General features: G+C 38.4%; 1 protein-coding gene across 1 annotated transcript in view; it reads left to right on the top strand.

The window, feature by feature from the left end:
- Positions 1-9,768: 9,768 nt before the first annotated feature.
- Positions 9,769-19,716, top strand: part of LOC121382081 (5'-AMP-activated protein kinase subunit gamma-1-like) — a 374,706-nt gene continuing 364,758 nt past the window's right edge. The window contains exons 1-2 of the mRNA XM_041511567.1: positions 9,769-9,841; positions 16,825-16,952. Of these exons, the coding sequence (XP_041367501.1) occupies positions 16,932-16,952 (21 nt within the window). The 5' untranslated portion in view covers positions 9,769-9,841; positions 16,825-16,931. The remainder of the gene's footprint in view (positions 9,842-16,824; positions 16,953-19,716) is intronic.

The raw sequence follows: 19,716 nt of genomic DNA, 5'->3' as shown, positions 1-19,716 counted from the left end.
TGCCTACATTGTGAATTATTGATTACACGGAGAGCTGCATACATTGTGAATTATTGATTACATGGAGAGCTGCCTACATTGTGAATTATTGATTACATGGAGAGCTGCCTACATTGTAAAATATTGAGTACATGGAGAGCTGCATACATTGTGAATTATTGATTACATGGAGAGCTGCATACATTGTGAATTATTGATTACATGGAGAGCTGCATACATTGTAAAATATTGAGTACATGGAGAGCTGCATACATTGTGAATTATTGATTACATGGAGAGCTGCATACATTGTAAAATATTGAGTACATGGAGAGCTGCATACATTGTGAATTATTGATTACATGGAGAGCTGCATACATTGTAAAATATTGAGTACATGGAGAGCTGCATACATTGTAAAATATTGAGTACATGGAGAGCTGCATACATTGTGAAATATTGAGTACATGGAGAGCTGCATACATTGTGAAATATTGAGTACATGAAAAGATATGTACATTGTGAAAAACTGAATTAATGAGATTGTGAAATATTGAGTACATGGAGAGCTGCCTAAATTGTGATATGTTGGGTACTTGGAGAGCTACATCCATTGTGACATGGAGCGCTGTCAACATTGTGGAATCTGAGTATTTAGGATGATAACCATCTCGTTTATTTAGTCCAATAAACTTATAACAGGTCACTTGCTGAAATTGTATGTGTAGACATGTTTGTGATAAAATTTGTAGAAAGCTGTAGACATGTTTCAGTGAAACTGAATTCCTTTACAAGAATCCTCAAGTGAGTGTTCCAACTGTGAGAGTGTGTTAAGTCAGGAATATTATCCCCATGAACGAGAAAAAAAAGTTTTTGTTTAATGACACATTGATTTATTAATCATAGGCTATTGGATGTCAGACATTTGGTAATTTTGACATATAGTCTTAGAAAGGAAACTTGATACATTTTCTCCATTGGTCATGGTCATAGGGTTTTACGTGCACATTCAGAACAAGCTGTTGTAGCGCATGCCTGTCGTGGGCGCAAGCGCCGGCCTAGGCCGGCTCCTCCGTCCATGACAGGTTTCTCCATTAGTAGCAAGGGATCTTTTATATGCACCATCCCACAGACAGGATAGTACATACCACGGCCTTTTATATACCATTTGTGGTACACTGGCTGGAACGAGAGATAGCCCAACTGGCCCATCGAGGGAGTGCTTTACCACTGGCCTACGTCCCGCCCCTCCCCCCGCTTCCAAGAACAACATCATGCAAAGATGTATGATCAGTAGTTTCTACATTTTAAAGCTGCCATATCACAAGTATATTTTAGTATATAATCATTTAACATAGGTCATGTATGATATTTTTGGTATCATGACAAATATTTTTTCAAATATCCTTTAGAAAAGAAGGAGAATCTTTGTGTATTGATGCCTCAGCACATTTCAAACCATGGCTAATCTGTGTAGAACATGGTCATTTTGATACTTGGCTAAATAAGGGGAAACCCACTCTCCACATATGCTACTCTATTGAAAAAGCAGCAAGGGATCCTTTAAATATGCACTCTTCCACAGGCAGCTCACTCGATGTGCGGTCAGTCTGGGATTGATCCCCGTCGGTGGGCCCATTGGGCTATTTCTCGTTCCAGGCAGTGCATCACGACAGGCATATCAAAGGCTGTGGTATGTACTACCCTGTTTGTGTGATGGTGCATATAAAAGATCCCTTGTTGCTAATTGAAAAAGAGTAGCCCATGAAGTGGCGACAGTGGGTTTCCTCTCTCAATATGTGTGTGGTCTGACGCCATATAACCATAATTAAAATGTGTTGAGTGTGTTAAATAAAACATTTCCTTCCCTTTTTTCATAGCCAGGACAGTATGTACCAGTTGTAGAGATTGGTTAGAAAAGAAAAAAACTGAATCTATTATGAGCAAGAGCAATAAATACTGTGAACTTCACCCTGAATCAGTTTCTATTAGTTTTTGTTATTTTTAGCACAGTTTGTTGCTGCTTGGACCATGGATACAAATGTAAAGCAGTGATTCGGGGCTCCCAAACCCGACACTGCTATATGATCTGGGACAATAAATATGTATTAAAAAAAAAAAAAAAAAAAAAAAAAAAAAAAAAAATGTGACGCATCACAACTCAGATGCAGTGCCAGATTAACAAGGAAGGTTAAACTGTTTGTTTTGCACCACTAGAGAACCTTGATTTATTAATCATCAGCTATTGGATGTCTAACATTTGGTAATTCTGACTCGCAGTCTTACAGAGGAAACCCTCAACCTTTTTTTCCATTAGAAGCAAGGGATATTTTATATGCACCATCCCACAGACATGATTGCACATACCATGGCCTTTGATATACCAGTCACAGTGCACTGGCAAGAATGTGAAATAGCCCAATGGGCCCCAAGTGAGCACTTTACCACTGGGTTATGTCCTACCCTACCCTAAAAACAACGAAGAAAGGAATGTTTTATTTAACGACGCTCTCAGCATTTTTATATGGCGTCGGACATATGGTTAAGGACCACACAGATAATGAGAGAAGAAACCCCCGGCCGCCACACAATGGCTACTCTTTCCGATTGTTCATAATAATAGCATCTCACAAAGATAATAAGATAGTATATAATGGCCTTTGTTACACTAGTTGTGGAGCACTGGCTAGGATAAGAAATAGCCCAAAGGGCCAACCGACAGGGATTGATCCTAGACTGACTGTGCATCAAGCAAGCACTTTACTACTGGGCTACATCCCACCCCATCCTGATTAAAAACGTAGATGATGTAACAAATGCTATGTGACTCCGCACCTTCAGGGGCTGCTCCATGGATTGACTTTTGTTTTCTTTTTCTTTCTTTACCTGGGCACATTATGGGTATTAGGCCGGCACATAACTGTTATTAGCCCTACTACTGACTGCAGTTGGGTGCTATTTTATTTCTGTCACTATGTAAGGTGGGGGTGGGGAGGTCAGTTCTCTTTGTCACTCTTATAAACTCTTGATAGTAGGGGGTGGGGGAATGTGTAGTATTGCTACCATTCTGCTACGAGCCCTGCAGATGATTAATCCCGCAGTACACAGGTGAGTAGTCTACCAATTCATTCATTTATTTTACTTCAGGCTTATTTTCAATTAACGTTCAAGCACGCTGTCCTGGGCACACACCTCAGTCATCTGTCCAGGACAGTGGGTTAGTTGTTAGTACCCAGTCATAGTGGTGTGTAAAACGCAGAATATTTAAATGGGTCTCCATAACAGGAGCATAGGTTGGAGGTTAAAACAGTGGTGTGTGTGTGTGTGTGTGTGTGTGTGTGTGTGTGTGTGTGTGTGTGTTTACAGTGCCCTATTAGTCTATTCATATAAGTGTTTAGGGAAAACGTAGGAGAAAGTGCCTGCCCCTTCCCCCAGACCCAGACCACCTATGCCCCTGCATAATGAGCAGACCCACTATATGTCATGTCATGTCAGGGTTTTATGTGCACATTCAGAACAAGCTGTTGTAGCGCACGCCTGTCGTGGGCACAAGCCACCTTGGTCGGCTCCTCTGTCCATGACAGAAAAGGGGGGGGGGGGAGGAGGGACTGCCTGCACTGGCCGGAAGGAAGCACCAGCAGCCCGATCAAGTTGGTAGCAGGCGGGCGGGGGTGGTGGTGGTGCTATGGAATTTTTAATGGAGCAATTAATGCCAAAGAGAAAGGGTGGCAATTTTGATTGAGGAAATTTGGCGCAATTTTTGAACGGTCGGTCGAAAGGTAAATGGCAACCCGCAATATCAGGCGCGTGCGCAGGGGGGGGGTCGAACCCCCCCCCCCCCTGCTCAAGGCGAAAAAAAATTCATATCCCGATTTTTTACATTCCTGTGAAAGCAGCTCCGCTAGCCAGCAGAAAACACCTCAGAATAGCCCTAGAAGGGGTCAGTTTCACACGGGCTTCGAGCCTGCGGCGCTCGCGGTGTTGGGCTTCACCAGACACCTCGACCCCCCCCCCCCCCCCCCCCCCTGCAAAATGTCCTGCGCACGCCCCTGTATATACATGAACAACGGTTATATAGTGTTGCGCGAATCGGTGTTCCATCTACTGGTACTTATCATACATCTATAACCGCAGACTAGGACCCGAACGCTCGGGCACGGGTCGAGTCTAGCAAGAGTACCCGTGCAAGAAAGAACACTCTCATTTAATTATATTTTTAACGTCATTTTGCGATAGGCTTGCCGCCGGTTACATTATAGGGCTATGATACATGTAGGGAAAACCGAGACTAGATTGTACGGTGGCCGATTCCCGCCAAACATTACTACTTTTAGTACGGCGTTTTAACGCACTATACTGCATTATAACGCACAATAATATTACGGGGTTATAACGCTATAAATTACAGCATTATAATGCTCAAATACGGCGAATTAACGCGTTATTACGGTGTTATAACGCCCTAATTTATGATTTCCTGTTAATAATTTTTAGCATCCATCAACCACGACTGGATTCCATTATTAAAATCATAGCTTTGCGAATGTTGCATGTTAAGCGGGACTTCGCTTATAGAAACCATATACTACATTTTCTTGACAGAAACTACCTTATAGTTGCGAATGGATGACTTTGATGGACCTATCAAGATATATTTTAAAGGTCCACAATCATAACACATTATTAATACACAGTATATAAAACAAATACATAAATAGTACAGTATTAAAACTAAAAAACTAAAATACCATCCCAGTTATTAATAAAGTGACTTTTTGTAAAACGCTTTGGGAAAAAACCCACTGCTCAGTCGATTTGACCCGCATCAGACCTGTGACGTAGCATCAGGTGTTCTGTTAGTAGGTCAACATGCCGACAGCAGATAATGATTGTTCGAAAAACAGCTGATTCTTAACAGACGCTAGTTTGGACATGTTGGTCTTAACACATCTGTACATCTACTCTAATGGTACCTCGATTGCTGAAGAAGTGGTATATAAGCACGTTAACCTAGTTACCTACCTACCTGTAAAAAGCAGGCCACAAGTTCACTCCCGACTTTTGAAAGTGGGATATTAACATTTGACTGTAATAAAAATACGTGTTCAGATCAGAACGCATTTAAAACAAGCAGAATAAATAACATTATTTTATTGATTAATATCACATAAAATAGGGATCTGAATTTATTGTCTTCAGACAGATCGGTATGATGCAATACAGGTATGAACACATACAAACAATAATACGATTTATCTTGCTACCTACACCCATACTACAGGTGTTGTTCTTGTTTTCAAAGAGCCGCGATTATTTCATAACACTTTCTGTGGTGTCCTAATTACCGGGGAACCACTGGTATGTTCGCATGCCGGTGTAGTTGGTATAGAGGCAAGATCGTGCGCCGGTGTAGTTGATGATGATAACTAGTTTAACGTGCCCATATACCACTGGGGTTTCGAACACGCTCATCCCGAGTCCGACTTCCGATAAGATCGGTGGCCTGACTCGGGATGGAGGGGGGGGGGGGGGGGGGGGGGGGGTGTGAAAATGGGCAGAATTTTGAAAATAGCAATTATGTAAAAAAAAAAAAGTTAATAGAATAAAAAAAAAAAAAAAAAAAAAAAAAGGTTACAAGCCAAAAATAAAAAGAATTGACTGCTTGGCCGAATATTTATATAATTTGGAGCATTTTAGGACAGTCCAAAATTAAATAAGAGAAAAAGAGAGGATCGGACTATTTAATAATATTTAAAAAAAAAAAAAAGTAATTTCGACATAAAATTTTGAAAGCAGATCTAAAAGTTTAAAGTCCAATCGATATGTCCACGCGAGTGGCCTCGTTAAGGCCGTTTGGGTGCACAGCTTAAAGGGACGAGATGGGTTGCATCCCGTCAAGAAAACCCCTAGATTGACAGTCGATAGACGTTGAAGGTGTAATGCTGTGGTGAAATACAGATCTTGAGAAGCCGGATCCGTCTGAACGAGAGTATCAGACTAGGGTATAATCCAGTCGTCATGGGTTGGTATAGTGGTGCGGACGGGCCCGACTCCAGAGGATACGCGATGGTATCACTATAAAGCAAGGTAGTCTAGAAAAAGAGTAGAAGGGGTCGACCCCGCTTCCTATTTCTTCTTAGAGGGGCGGTCAATCTTCCAGTACTGCTAGGACAGGCTCGGACATGTAGAGACATGTAGAGACTAAACGCGAACAACCGTGGCGTTCTGCAGAATGGCCGTCATACAAGTCACGAAAAAAACCCAGTCGACAGTCAGACAGAGAAATGACGTGGAGGCAAGGAATCTCGCTCAAAAAGAATCCAACCTTGTGGTGCAGGCTGTAGAAATGAGAAGCGTTCCAGCGTTCAATCAGTTCCAATGGCCGCATACATCCCAGTAGAAAACTTCATTTCGCTGACAAAAACAACGAAATGAAGGACCCCCAAGTCGAGCACACGAAAGCACGTGCAGTGTGCACAAGCGAAACAAACACGTCTTACCGCGTGGAGCTCCAGACTGGGAATGGCCGGTGTAGACAGAGCTAATTACTACATGAATGGTTGTTTTGTTCTTGAATTTGTATCCGAAGTCCGGAATAGAAGACATCCGGTGTCGACAGATTTTTTTTTTCCTAATAAATTAACGGTAGCTGAACGGGACTTTAAAACTGTGCCGGTTTGCATATAATGCCGGTTTAGATAGATGCCGGTTTGGACAGTCCACTCTGTGTGTGTGTGTGTGTGTGTGTGTGTGTGTGTGTGCGTGTGTGTGTATATACGAACTTTGTGTGTGTGTTTATATATATACACACACACGCACGCACGCAAGCACAAAATGTTTGTATTTAATTATGAAATACAAGCCCCATATTTTTTATCGTTCTAGGCTTGGTACCCTCCACTGGCGTAGGCAGGATTTTATATTGGGATTGGAGGTGGGGATGGGGGGTGGGGGGGGGTGGGAGGAACCCACACAATGTATATATATATGTGTGTATATATGATTTTATAAAATTTAATAGTTTTTTAAAAACAGTTTGATGGTGGTGGGGGTGGGTTCACGTAGGCCCCCCTCCCTACGCCACTGCAGGGACGGCGCATGGCCTAACACTTTTCAAAGAGCCACTTTTGTGGGTTATATTTGTTGTACATGTGAAAATGTTCTCAATTGAATTTGAAAGCAGTCGTACCACTATATTTTACACTGCCGTCCCAGCTCTGGTACCCTCCCTGCCTCCTCCCCCTCCCCCTTTTGAGCTCTAGTTTAGTTCGTGCTCGTCGTGGTTTCTTGTTTGTTGTATCATGCGCAATCTTAGAAAATGTGCCGGTGGGGATACAGGCTTGGAACAGATATGTTTAAAAAAAAAAAAAAAAAAATTAAAAAATAGGTGTCGTATTTATCGACCACCTTAAATAATTGTCGTAATTCCCAGGGATGAAGTGGTCACTGCAGATCCTATCCCATCGTGATGGTCCTTTCCATTACGTACGGGTTCTGTTTAAGAACCACTTCCATGCAAAACCCTATGATTGTCGGTTTGTTTAAAGTTTGGAAAAACTGATGCTTTGATATATCAAACACTAAACAATGGTTCACCATATTTTACATTTGAAAACTATTTCCAAAAGAATATTCCATCCAAACAATTCAAATCAATATAATAATTTTTTTGCGTTTTAAAAATACACGTGTTCCGCCTTCCCAGTAAAATGTTTGAAAGGCTGCGAATCACGCTTTCATGTTATGCCGGTTAGCGCGTCATAGGGTCACAGGACTTTGTTCTCCGAGTCGACAGGCGTTTTGGCAAGCAATGGGGGAAAACGCGACTTTTTATTGCGAATATATTAAAAACGGGTACATTTTTTAAAATTTATTTTATTGATACTTCATATATATTGTAAAATACCAAACAATAGTGAATTATGTTTTTGATAAATGTTGACCTTTAAACTTAGATATACGCATGCAGAAATTGCAGCAACTTTAACTTCTCACCACAACATCATTAACATAAGTTATCGTCAACTGCAACGAGAACTACAGCGCCTGGAGTTATTTTGTCAAAAATTAAACTTATGTAAGAAGATTTATTGAAAGACAGTTTCAGGAATCGGGTTAATTACATGGCTATCGTTGGATGCATCTGAAGTTATTGCAAGCGGGCATGATTGCTAGTAGAGAAACTGTGAGGAGGATTTTGGTGGAGATGACCCAGAGGGGGTAGATCTCGTTTGGCTGAGGACCTAATTTTGTGTGGCATTTTGACTGTATGTACAAGATAAAACCATACAGTATTGGCATCATTGGGTGTGTGGATGGTTATTTCAACAAACAAACAAACAAAAAAGAAGAAGAAAAAAAGTAAACAGTACTACCAATGACCCGAAGTATATCGGGGGCCTCTTCTTGACGGTGGTGGAAAGGTTTAGGGGATGTCTATATCTTATCCGCGGTGACAGAGGAACTGAAAACGGACACGTGGAATCATTTCAGAGGTTTCTGGGACATCACGACGATGTTTGGATGACTCTCTTCCAATGCCTGCAAGATGAAGGTTACTTTTTAGGAGACATGCTGGACAAAGAACATTACATTCGTCTTCATGTCAAATTTCATTCCTTACATTATATTTGACTCATATGAAAGTCCACCATGTCTTGAGATACGGTGTTTTTTTGTCTAGGCTCTCCACACTAGACATGGACGAGCATTTTGATTTCACTTCTCTTTCAACATCTGTGTAGGCCACTTAAAACTGATACCCTGTTGGACCGACCCACCTTACCTATGGTGTTACATAACATTTCCATGATCAGAGAAAATCTATAATATTAAATAGTGCATTAAAAATATCAAGCGTTCTCACGTAAGTATAGTCCAGTAGAAGATGTGTCTTCTATAGTTATTTCTTTCCTGTTTTATGATGTTGGGAATATACAAGGCCAAAAACTGCCGGATGACATCTTGTTACCCTGAGCAATCTGTTTTTGCTCATTTACCCCCATCCCCCACCCAGTAAATCCATTAAAACATTTCCAAATTAAAAAATGAAAGAAAAAAAAACGTTTTCCAAATCAGAAACTAGATGATCTCTAACCCTTTTATTCGAATGATAATGGTCATGATAAAGATTAATACATTCGAAAAAGTCAGAAGAAAGGTCTGTCGCGACCGCTTTCGTCTGCTGCACAGTGCGCTATTACGCTGCAATAGTGCGTTATAACGCTGTAATTTAGTGCATTATAACGCTGTAATTTAGTGCGTTGTAACGCTGTAATAGTACGTTATAATGCTGTAATAGTGTGTTAAAACCAGTAATTTAGTGCGTTATATACATTGTAAGTTACAACGCTGCAATTTAGTGCGTTATAACGCTGTAATAGCACATTATAACGCTGCAATAGTGTGTTATAACGCTGTAGTTTAGTGCGTTATACAATCTAATTAAAATTAGCTCCACTATTACATGTAGACCCAGTAGAGATAATTTTAATCAGATTGTGCGTTATAACGCACGTAAGAAAATGATACGATGTGAAACGATAATAATCCAACAAAAAACTTTAATAATAATATATTATATAAGATATTTATGTGCACCTCGTTACTCTACACTTAGCCGTCGGACCCCTCACTCCCAGTCCCACGCCACACTCATCAAGTCTGAGTATTAAAAGAGTGTAGACCTTTAAAATGTTTCCAAGCAACGTCACCAAAAAGTCAACATTGGTGGTCGCTAAGCCAATAGAATTGCGGCTTTCATAAACTTTTAGGTTTAGAGCGAGTTGTTGAAGAACAAGCTGAAAATAAAGACGAAACTTGCAAAGCTAAACTCCGCTTAAGTGACTGATAGTCATAATAGGTTAGTTTGACGCAAAAAAAATTCAACTTTCAGTGACTTGTGTAACTATTATTTGTAGTTAAATATTTGGTTTACTCGTTTTTGTTATCAATTTTGTTTTGACATTTTAAAGATGTATTCTCGAGTAGCACGGTGAACAACGATAGCTCGCCAGTCGACTATTTTCTGGACGATTTAGCCTGAGCTTTACTAGTTTGTTATGTCCATATTAAACATAAAAGTAAACATTTGGGGAAATAAAATTTGGAAAAATATCCGCCCGGTCCCCCCCTTCCCCTAACCCTAACCCTAACCCTAACCTTAACTCCAACCCTAACCCCAACCCTAGCCCTAACCCCAGCCATAACCCCAGCCATAACCCCAACCCTAACCCAAACCCTAACCCTAACCCTAACCCTAACCCTAACCCTCAATCGTAACTAAAAATAATAATGGAGGGGACCGGGCGGATATTATACCCCAAAAAATAGGTGTGTTTCCGGTCGACCGACTGTCCCTAGTTTTACCCCCGCGACCCTAATTTTTGTTCTCTTAAACTGAAAGAAAAAAAAGAAAACAACAATAATAATAAAAAACAAAGAAATAAAAAAAAGAAGTAAAAATAAAAGAGGACAACATCACCAAACAAGAGTATTTCCTTCCTTGCACATTGTTTACGTACTGTTATACGATACATTTTGCACATGTAATTCCCTTCCGAAAAACATCGAGAAATTATGGAAAAGCTTTTGTAATAAGAGTTCCTTCCCCTGATTAGCTACCACCAAACAGCTTAGTCGGTCACGGAAGTAACCGAATGTATGAACATAGCCTTGGTACAGGTTATTTCGATTAAATATAATCGTATCAATTCAGCTTAATTCTCGTCTTCACTTAAATCAACAGGTCTTATTATTAATGCATCTCAAATGTTTGCATAAAGTATTTAAATTAAGAACAACGAAATTAATACAAATTCCCATTAATTTAAGGAAATACACCAACAGTGCATACCAATACTACCAATACTACTACTACTACTACAACAACAACAATAACAATAATGATGATAAATAATAATAATAATAATAACAAAGAAAGAAATGTTTTATTTAACGACGCACTCAACACATTTTATTTACGGTTATATGGTGTCAGACATATGATTAAGGACCACACAGATTTGGAGAGGAAACCCGCTGTCGCCACATAGGCTACTCTTTTACGACAGGCAGCAAGGGATCTTTTATTTGCACTTCCCACAGGCAGGATAGCACAAACCATGGCTTTTGTTGAACCAGTTATGGATCACTGGTCGGTGCAAGTGGTTTACACCTACCCATTGAGCCTTGCGGAGCACTCACTCAGGGTTTGGAGTCAGTATCTGGATTAAAAATCCCATGCCTCGACTGGGATCCGAACCCAGTACCTACCAGCCTGTAGACCAATGGCCTGCCACGACGACGGTAACTAATAACAACAACAACAACAATAACAATAATGATGATAAATAATAATAATAATAATAACAATAATGATGATAAATAATAATAATAATAATAGGTTTTTTTTTTTTTTTTTTTTAAAATTGAATACTATCATAATAATAATAATAATAATAATAATTATTATTATTATTATTATTATTATTATTATTATTATTATTATTATGATGGTATTCAATTTAAAAAACAAAACAAAAAAAACAAACAACCTACCTACCTACCCTAATTTTTGGGGGATGCAATCGGAAACACACCTATTTTTTTGTTTGGCCTAACTGTCGTTGACATGCACTCTTACAGTACAGTGGCGTTACATCTGAACACTTCATCTGATCAAAATTAAATTTCACATCATGCATGAACAGCATGTGATGCACGTGCACACAGAAGATCATGTGTATGCGCTTATCATGGAACTAACAATCACTGATGCAAGTGAGGTAATCACGTGTGAAAATGGTCCCAAGACAATACCTTAATGAAGAGACGAAATGGCGAATTGTCAGTAGGATAGAGGGAGGTACGTCAATATGCCAAGTTGCGCGAATGTTTGGTAAATCAAAAAGTATAATTTCTAGATTGTGGGATAAGTACCGTCAAACTGGCGGGGTTGCAACGAGACCTGGGCGTGGCAGGCCTAAAAAGACGACACCTTGACAAAATCGTACCATAACATTAATTGCTCTACGCAATAGATTCAAATCAGCTGCTGCTATCAACAGTGAATTCCGTACAATAACAGGAAGGCGAATTTCAACATCGACCGTCAAGAACACTCTACAAAGCCCACCTGAAAGCGAGGTGTCTTCTGAAGGGTGTGACCCTAACAGCTTACCATAGGCGGCAACGATTACGGTGGGCTAGGCAACACCAGGGACGGACTGTGCGACAATGGCATTACACCATGTTTACAGACGAATCGAGGTTCAGCCTCAGATTCACAGATGGCAGAAAACGTTGGCGACGTAGCGGCGAGAGATATGCCCAGGCTACAATTCTAGACCATGATCGTTATGGGGGTGGTAGTGTCATGGTGTGGGGAGGGATCACACATGACAGGCGAACAGATTTGATTATTGTTAATGGAAATTTGACTGACCAGAGATATCTGGACCAAATTTTGCATCCTGTAGTTGTTCCAGTGACGAGAAATATTGGCAGAAATTTTGAATTTCAAGACGACAATGCCAGACCACATTGCGCTCGGATAGTCACCGATTACCTACGACAACAAAGCATACCGACAATCGACTGGCCCGCTAAGTCCCCCGATATGTCCCCATTAGAGCACCTGTGGAACGTTCTCGGGCGGAGAGTGTACTCCAGGGACCCGCCAACGTGGCCCAGCTTGCGGTAGCCCTTCAGAATGAATGGCGGGCAATACCCAGGGCAACCATATGTACATTAATCAACAGTATGCCATCAAGGTGTCGAGCATGCATCACCTAAAATGGTGGACACACCAGATATTGATATACACGCCCCAAATTGGTTTTCCAGACGTTAATCGAAATAAAACATTCACTATCATTTCACCCGTTCCCTTATTTTTTGTCGGTAGTATATATATATTACAGTTGGTGATAAAGATATATACATGTATAAAAAACATATTTGAAGGAATACTAAACGGGTGCACAAATGTGAAATTGTGATGGTTGCCCGGTGGGCAACCAGTAGCTGAAATTTGGTTGCCCAACATCATCTCTTGGTTGCCCACATATTTCATAAAAGTTTTATGAATATAATTTTGAACTGTCATTAAAATGAAATTGAAATTTAAAATGTTTTTATTATTATCATTACTTATCAGTTTAGTTTTATTCCTTTTTTAATATTATTTATCTACAGCTCATCTTCGCTTGGGCTGTCAAGTCATAATACTTTGATGAACTGGATGGTAGTTGGTGTAGTTTGTGGCCATTCACATGTCTTGTGCCCTTTGCCGATAGCCACCATTCTGAAACGTATCTGTCTGCACAAACACGTGTGCACACATACACTTCACCCCCTCCAAAAAAGAGAGCAAACAAACTCTAAAATTATGTAATACTTGTTTCAACGGCTGCATCATCCATTCCCAAAGATTGTGACGTACTGTAGCCAACATTATTCAGCGCAAATTTTTAACAATGCTTAATCGCCACAGGAATTGCTTAATTGTTGAACGGCTCCTTAGAGTGAGAAACCGTGGGAATACTCTGTAAAACAGTGTACACATGACGATCACGAGTAGCAGGCCTGATCCGCATTTTCAGTGATACCAAACATTTTGTCTCATGTCAAATTGACCCTACTTCGTACAACTAGTTTGTCCCTATCTTGATTATTTCGCCACAAAATACATATTTTATACTGACGATATTACTAAACCATTTAACAAAAATACAATTTAATTCATGAAAATACGAAGAACTTAAAACATGAAAAACATGTTTTACAAAATGTAGAACTCATCAGTATTGGGATGCATCAACAACATTTTTAGGGTGAATAGGAAATATTTTGTTGCGAGAATTGGTAGGACCTAGCTAGTTGGGGACAAAATATCTGGCATATGGCTTTTCCAAATGCCTGCTGCCAAAATCATGCACAGTGGACACTGAGTGGATGGCAGCGTTAGGGTGGATATTTATATTGCCTGTCGGTCAAGTTGTCAGTGCCAATACTTTTGAATTACCCGTGACTGTCCGAGTGTCATGAAGTTTTGTTTTTCATTTCATTTGTTTTATGATTTTTTTGGTTGCCTGTCGGGCAACTGTTTGACAAAGAATGGTTGCCCACAACATATATTGGTTGTCCCGGGCATGCGGACAACCGATTTGTGCACCCCTTGCTAAATCAAAGTATTTTGACCACTATACATGTATATACTTCCAGCGATATATATTTGACATGATTTTTGCTATAACAGTTTTTTAAATCACACATTTAGTTAAATAACAGTCAAAATACTAACACTTTCACTATTTGGTAGACGCAGACATAATTCAGCCATTAATCACAAACTCTACCTAGTGGGCTGGCATCGCATTAGTTCTGTAACGTCAGAACTGATCACAGCCAGTCTTGGACTATGGTCAGTGTGATTTGGTACCACATGGTTTCCTGACAACAAGCATGTCAGGATAACACAGTGGTCACATAAACACCAAGTCATACTGCCCAGTTGTCTCGTTACACTTTGATGATCTTCAACACATGATGGGTTTTCTTTGGACGAAACCACCTCGATGGATCCATTCAATTAATTGGGGGGGGGGGGGGGTTTCTCGCTCCAACCACTGCACCACGACTGGTCAAAGACTGTGGTATGTGCTTTCCTGTCTGTGCGAAAGTGCATATAAAAGATCCTTTGCTACATTAAGAAAAATGTAGCGGGTTTCCTCTGATGACTACGAGTCAGAATTACCAAATGTTTGACATCCAGTAGCGGATGATTAATTAATCAATGTGCTCTAGTGGTGTCGTTAAACAGAACAAACTTCTATTTTTGGACAAACTTACATTTATCACCCAATACAGTAGAAATATCAAATTTTTCTCCATGTGATATAAGATTGTCATCTGGTTCTTGAGACTCAAAATTAGGATACTCCGGCTGTAGCTTTAGAATTTGTCAATCTAATTAAAATTAGCTCCACTATTACATGTGGATCTAACAGCAGCCAGTTGGAGCTCATGTCCACCAATCAAAACCTTACTTGCAGAATCATGCCAGTGATTTGAAAATAATTTGAAAACATTCCGAATTATCCTGAGGGTATACGATATGTTTCATGTGAATTACGAATGCCTTATTTAGACCAGTAGAACTAATTTTAATCAGATTGCTAACAACACTGTGTAGTCTCCAATGTCCAGGTAACATTTCGTCTGTAAATAATAATTTAAATATTGACCAATCACACTTCGCCTTTTATAACGTTATTTGGGAGCATACAAATTCTAAAAATATCGGGCGAGTCTATTTTAGTGGCCGCAGTACAGCTAACCATACCAGTACGTACGGGATGGGTTATCAGTCTTCATTTTTATTTATTTATAAAAAAAACCTCAACTAAATCGGTCTTCAGTTTTACATTACAAATTATTTATTTTATAAAATAAAACATGTTTTAAGGCATTCGTAATTCACACGAAACATGTCGTATACCCTCAGGATAATTCGGAATATTTTCAAATTATTTTTAAATCACTGGCATGATTCTGCAAGTAAGGTTTTGATTGGTGGATATGAGCTCCAACTGGCTGCTGTTAGATCCACATGTAATAGTGGAGCTAATTTTAATTAGATTGAGAATTTGTCACCCACTGTGACTTTGCAGCAAATAAGCATGACTCAGACTGAAAAGGTTATTTTGCTGTACGTAGACATATTTCAAATGTGGATGTTAAATACTGACAGATAATGTACACCAGGTGTACCATATATGTTTTGCCATCATTGAGAACCGTTACCCATAGAAATAAGTTTTATCCATCGGCACAAAAATGCCATCGGTGATGTTCCTGACCTACATGTGTATGGCAATTTATACATGATTTCCATAATTAGAAGTGACTGAAGTAGAAACATAATGGAAAACTTCAAGGGTCAAACTTCTACTTTTTCAAATCTAAATTTATTTTTAAAAATGTTAGTACATTTTATCATGACGTGCTAAATGTTTAAAAATGAAGATTAAAAAATAAAAATGCAATTGAAATAATTAAATTTAATTTTGTGAATGGTGGACAACATCATTCATAAGTTTGAAAGTAGATGGTTCATAATTGATTAAAGGTGTGTTCACCTCTACATGGATACGGATCCAGATACTGTTATTTTCTACAAAGATGTTCACATATGTCTAGATAAGCATTTATAGTTGTACATGTGGTAACATTATGTGCAATTGTTGGATTCCGTTTCCACGTGCAAATGCTGCCTGATCAGATGCGTATCGATGTATATGTGAACCTAGCTTTACAGACCTGCACTTAATGTCATGAGTTCATTGCAAGGAGAAACTGAATTATAAGTAGGAGAACAAAATACAGAAAGGATTTTTTTAAAGAGAAGGAATATTTCAGGGCTTTAGATCTTACTAATTTGGGCTCAACATTTTTTTCATCTGTTTTTAGCATACCAGGGTCTTTTTAGTGCAGTAATGTTTTTAATAGCTGGTAAAAATTTGCATAAATACCCAGAAAAGCATTTCAGAGTATTTTGAAATAATTAAAATGTAACATTTCAGTGGTTTTAAAGGGAAATATTTTCAGGTCATTATACTTGTGTCTAATCTGGGCTGGTGTATTTTGGGCATAGTTATTTTGAACACAGCGTTTAATGCCTCAACTTATTGAATACGTTAAAAATGCATTTGAAGCAGTCGATTGGGTCTATTGTTATGAAAAGCGCTGCCTGGGTATTGGTGACCTTTTCATAAAGGACAGTGAAGTGGCCCAGATTCTGACAAGCTGCATTTTAATTTGTTATTCTATAATGTTTTTCAGGTAAAATCATATCGCAGTGTTACTGTGCTGATAAAGAGGGACGTCGTTACGGTGCTGATAACGAGGGACATCCATATGGTGCTGATAACGAGGGATACCAAAAGAGCATGGATTTCTATATGGATAAGGTAATTAAATACTTTACATCAAAAGATGAAAAATATTTATTTTGCAGAGGCTAAAAATGACATCCAAATTGCAAACATGTAGGAAGCTCATTTTTAAGTGTTTAAGTATTGTTAATGTGTGGGACGTATGTAAGTCAAAAGCAGGCTTTGTAAGTTGTGCCCATAATGTTATGCCGATATAATGTTGTTGAGACAATTTAACACTTAAACAGACACTATCACCCTATCCACTAGAGATTGTGCCCCCTCCCTTCCAAATGTCATTCCTACGGGCCTTTTGAAAGAAAGATGATTTGCAAAAAGTCAACCTTCTATTTCAAATTGGTTCAGTAGGTACCATCAACATCACATACTGCATTCGGCTGATACGAATGCAAACAAATACAAATACGATACTTACCGAAAGAATATTCTATATTTTTCAGTCATGGTACATGAAATAAAATATATTCCAATCAAAATTGGTTCAGTAGGTACCATCGACATCACATACATTGTACTGCATTCAGCAAATTACACAAATACAAATACGATATAGACGGAAAGAATAATCTATATTTTTCAGTTACGGTATATGAAATAAAATATATTCCAATCAGTTAAAGAAAAATATTAACAACAGGTAGTTCATCTCTAACTCCCTCCCCCCCCCCCCCCCCTCCATGATTGCTAACAACACTTGATGTCGGTACCAGTGAATAGTTTGTAAAATATAAATTTTATAATGAACTGATTCTTAATTAAAACAATTTATACACAAAATTATTTTCAATTGTTCTGAATGGTCTCTGCCTACTATTCACTACAGAAATGCAGATTACCTTTTGCAAATAGAATATATTAATTGAAATTAAAATCTAATGAGGGCGTGAAAGTACATTTTTAAAAATGATTTTGTCTTGTTGATCTGGCACATGTGAGCTAAGTCATGTGACATGCACCGAATGTTAATTCATCTTCCTCCATTTTAAGTCAATTTCTAACAGTCAAGTGGATCCGATATCAGTAATATTAAGGAATAAACCAAAAAATAACTTGGTAAGTAAATTAATGGTTAAAATTATGAGTTTGTAAAGTTTTGTATTTACATATTTGTCTGAACTTTATTGTTAATGAAAATGTTCCTGAACTGTGAAGAAAAACCTCAGAAATGAACAACAAGCAGACAACAAATCGGATGTTGATTGTGCAAACTGCACGAGAAAACAAACCAAACAGCGTTTGAAGCATAACGAAGTTAGGGACGTTGACTTACATGTAGTAGCCTACAGTTTTTTTTTTTTTTTAACTGATTTGATGTTTTACAAGGATTCAAGATGAAACAGATGACATGTAAGTTGTTATAACATGACTCAAGATTTATTGAAAATAATCTCCTTCAGAATTTCCGATATACTAGATTTAATCTAAATTTATCTGACAGCTGTTGACAAAGTGTGCCAGATTAGATTTTTTTTTTTTTTTATGTCGTTCACCAGTTGGAGATAATGTTGTTGGGGTTGATTTCCGATTAGCCTTACCTGTAAATTCAAGTGGAGACAGATTTATAATGAGTGTGTTAGGCCAGAAAAAAAAAATGTTCTCTGGTCAGACCGAAGTTCTAGAATTGATGCGGCGATGCAGCTTTTAGTTTTTTAAGCATGGATTGTACAATAAAGGTGGGTATATTTGATACTGAAATAAGGGGCATATTTAAATTAAAATTGGAATGAACATCCTAGTTCATGTGCGGTGACATTTTGGCCCGAAATGCGGTTTTAGGTTATAGCAAGAAAAGCCCGGCAAATATCAACATCATATTGCGGGAAGAAAAAAAAATGAGGGTCAAAATCGACGTGCACTCTGACCAGAGACTAGAAATTTATTTTGTTTGGCCTTACAGTGATATATTTTTCTTATTTTTAAAGGAACCATTTGAGGCATTAAATATATAGTGGATTAATCTAATTAAATGTAATGAGGGTAATAAAAGCTATAAAAAGTCTGTTGAAGTGCAAAGCATTATGTTCATAAATAGATTCACGATTTCATTTGACCAATTTATTTTGTATTTCGTTTGGCAGTTGGATGGGGAAAAAAATTGTTCTAAAGAATAGAATTATTGTTATCAAAGATCTATTAAGATGTACATTAAGATGACCAGATATGCAATGAATATACAGATTTTCATGTTCTATTCTATGTAATCATAAAATGACTGTAATGAATTCATTGGCTAAAAATGTGTTATATGTACAATGACTACAACTTTGGCATAATTATGTTAAGTATTTTCCCCCTGAGGCACCATTTTTCACGGCTACTTTATCTGATCTATAAATCATATAAAACAACACTGCTAGCCAGGGTTTCTTCCAGAAAGAAATATTTGGGTATGGTGCTATGGAATTGAATATTTACAATGTGTGTGCTGCATGCACCTGCTGTCCCCCCGAAAGAAAATGGGTTAGGCTTAGGGTTAGTGTTAAGAAAATCATACAGTAATGATAAGAGTCATTAATTTTGTCAAAAGGTTAACTTAAAAAATATAAAATCTGCAAACAAATTTGTGTATGGTGCCAGACCCGTTTTACCCTCTGGTAGAAATCCTGCTAGCCATTTAGAAGTACCAGTACTCTATGCTGGACACGTCTGGACGTTCATTGTGTATAAAATAGCAAAGTGTCTTGTATCTTGTGTAAAAACAGTTGATGATTACTACTGTGTTTGTGTTTTGCATTAATAAATAAATAATGATAAATGATGGAGAGATAAGGTTGCATCA

The sequence above is a fragment of the Gigantopelta aegis genome, chromosome 9, assembly GCF_016097555.1.
Source record: "Gigantopelta aegis isolate Gae_Host chromosome 9, Gae_host_genome, whole genome shotgun sequence".
NCBI lineage: Eukaryota > Metazoa > Mollusca > Gastropoda > Neomphalida > Peltospiridae > Gigantopelta > Gigantopelta aegis.
The sequence above is the reverse complement of the archived record's forward strand: the minus strand, read 5'-3'. Positions and strand labels throughout refer to the sequence as shown.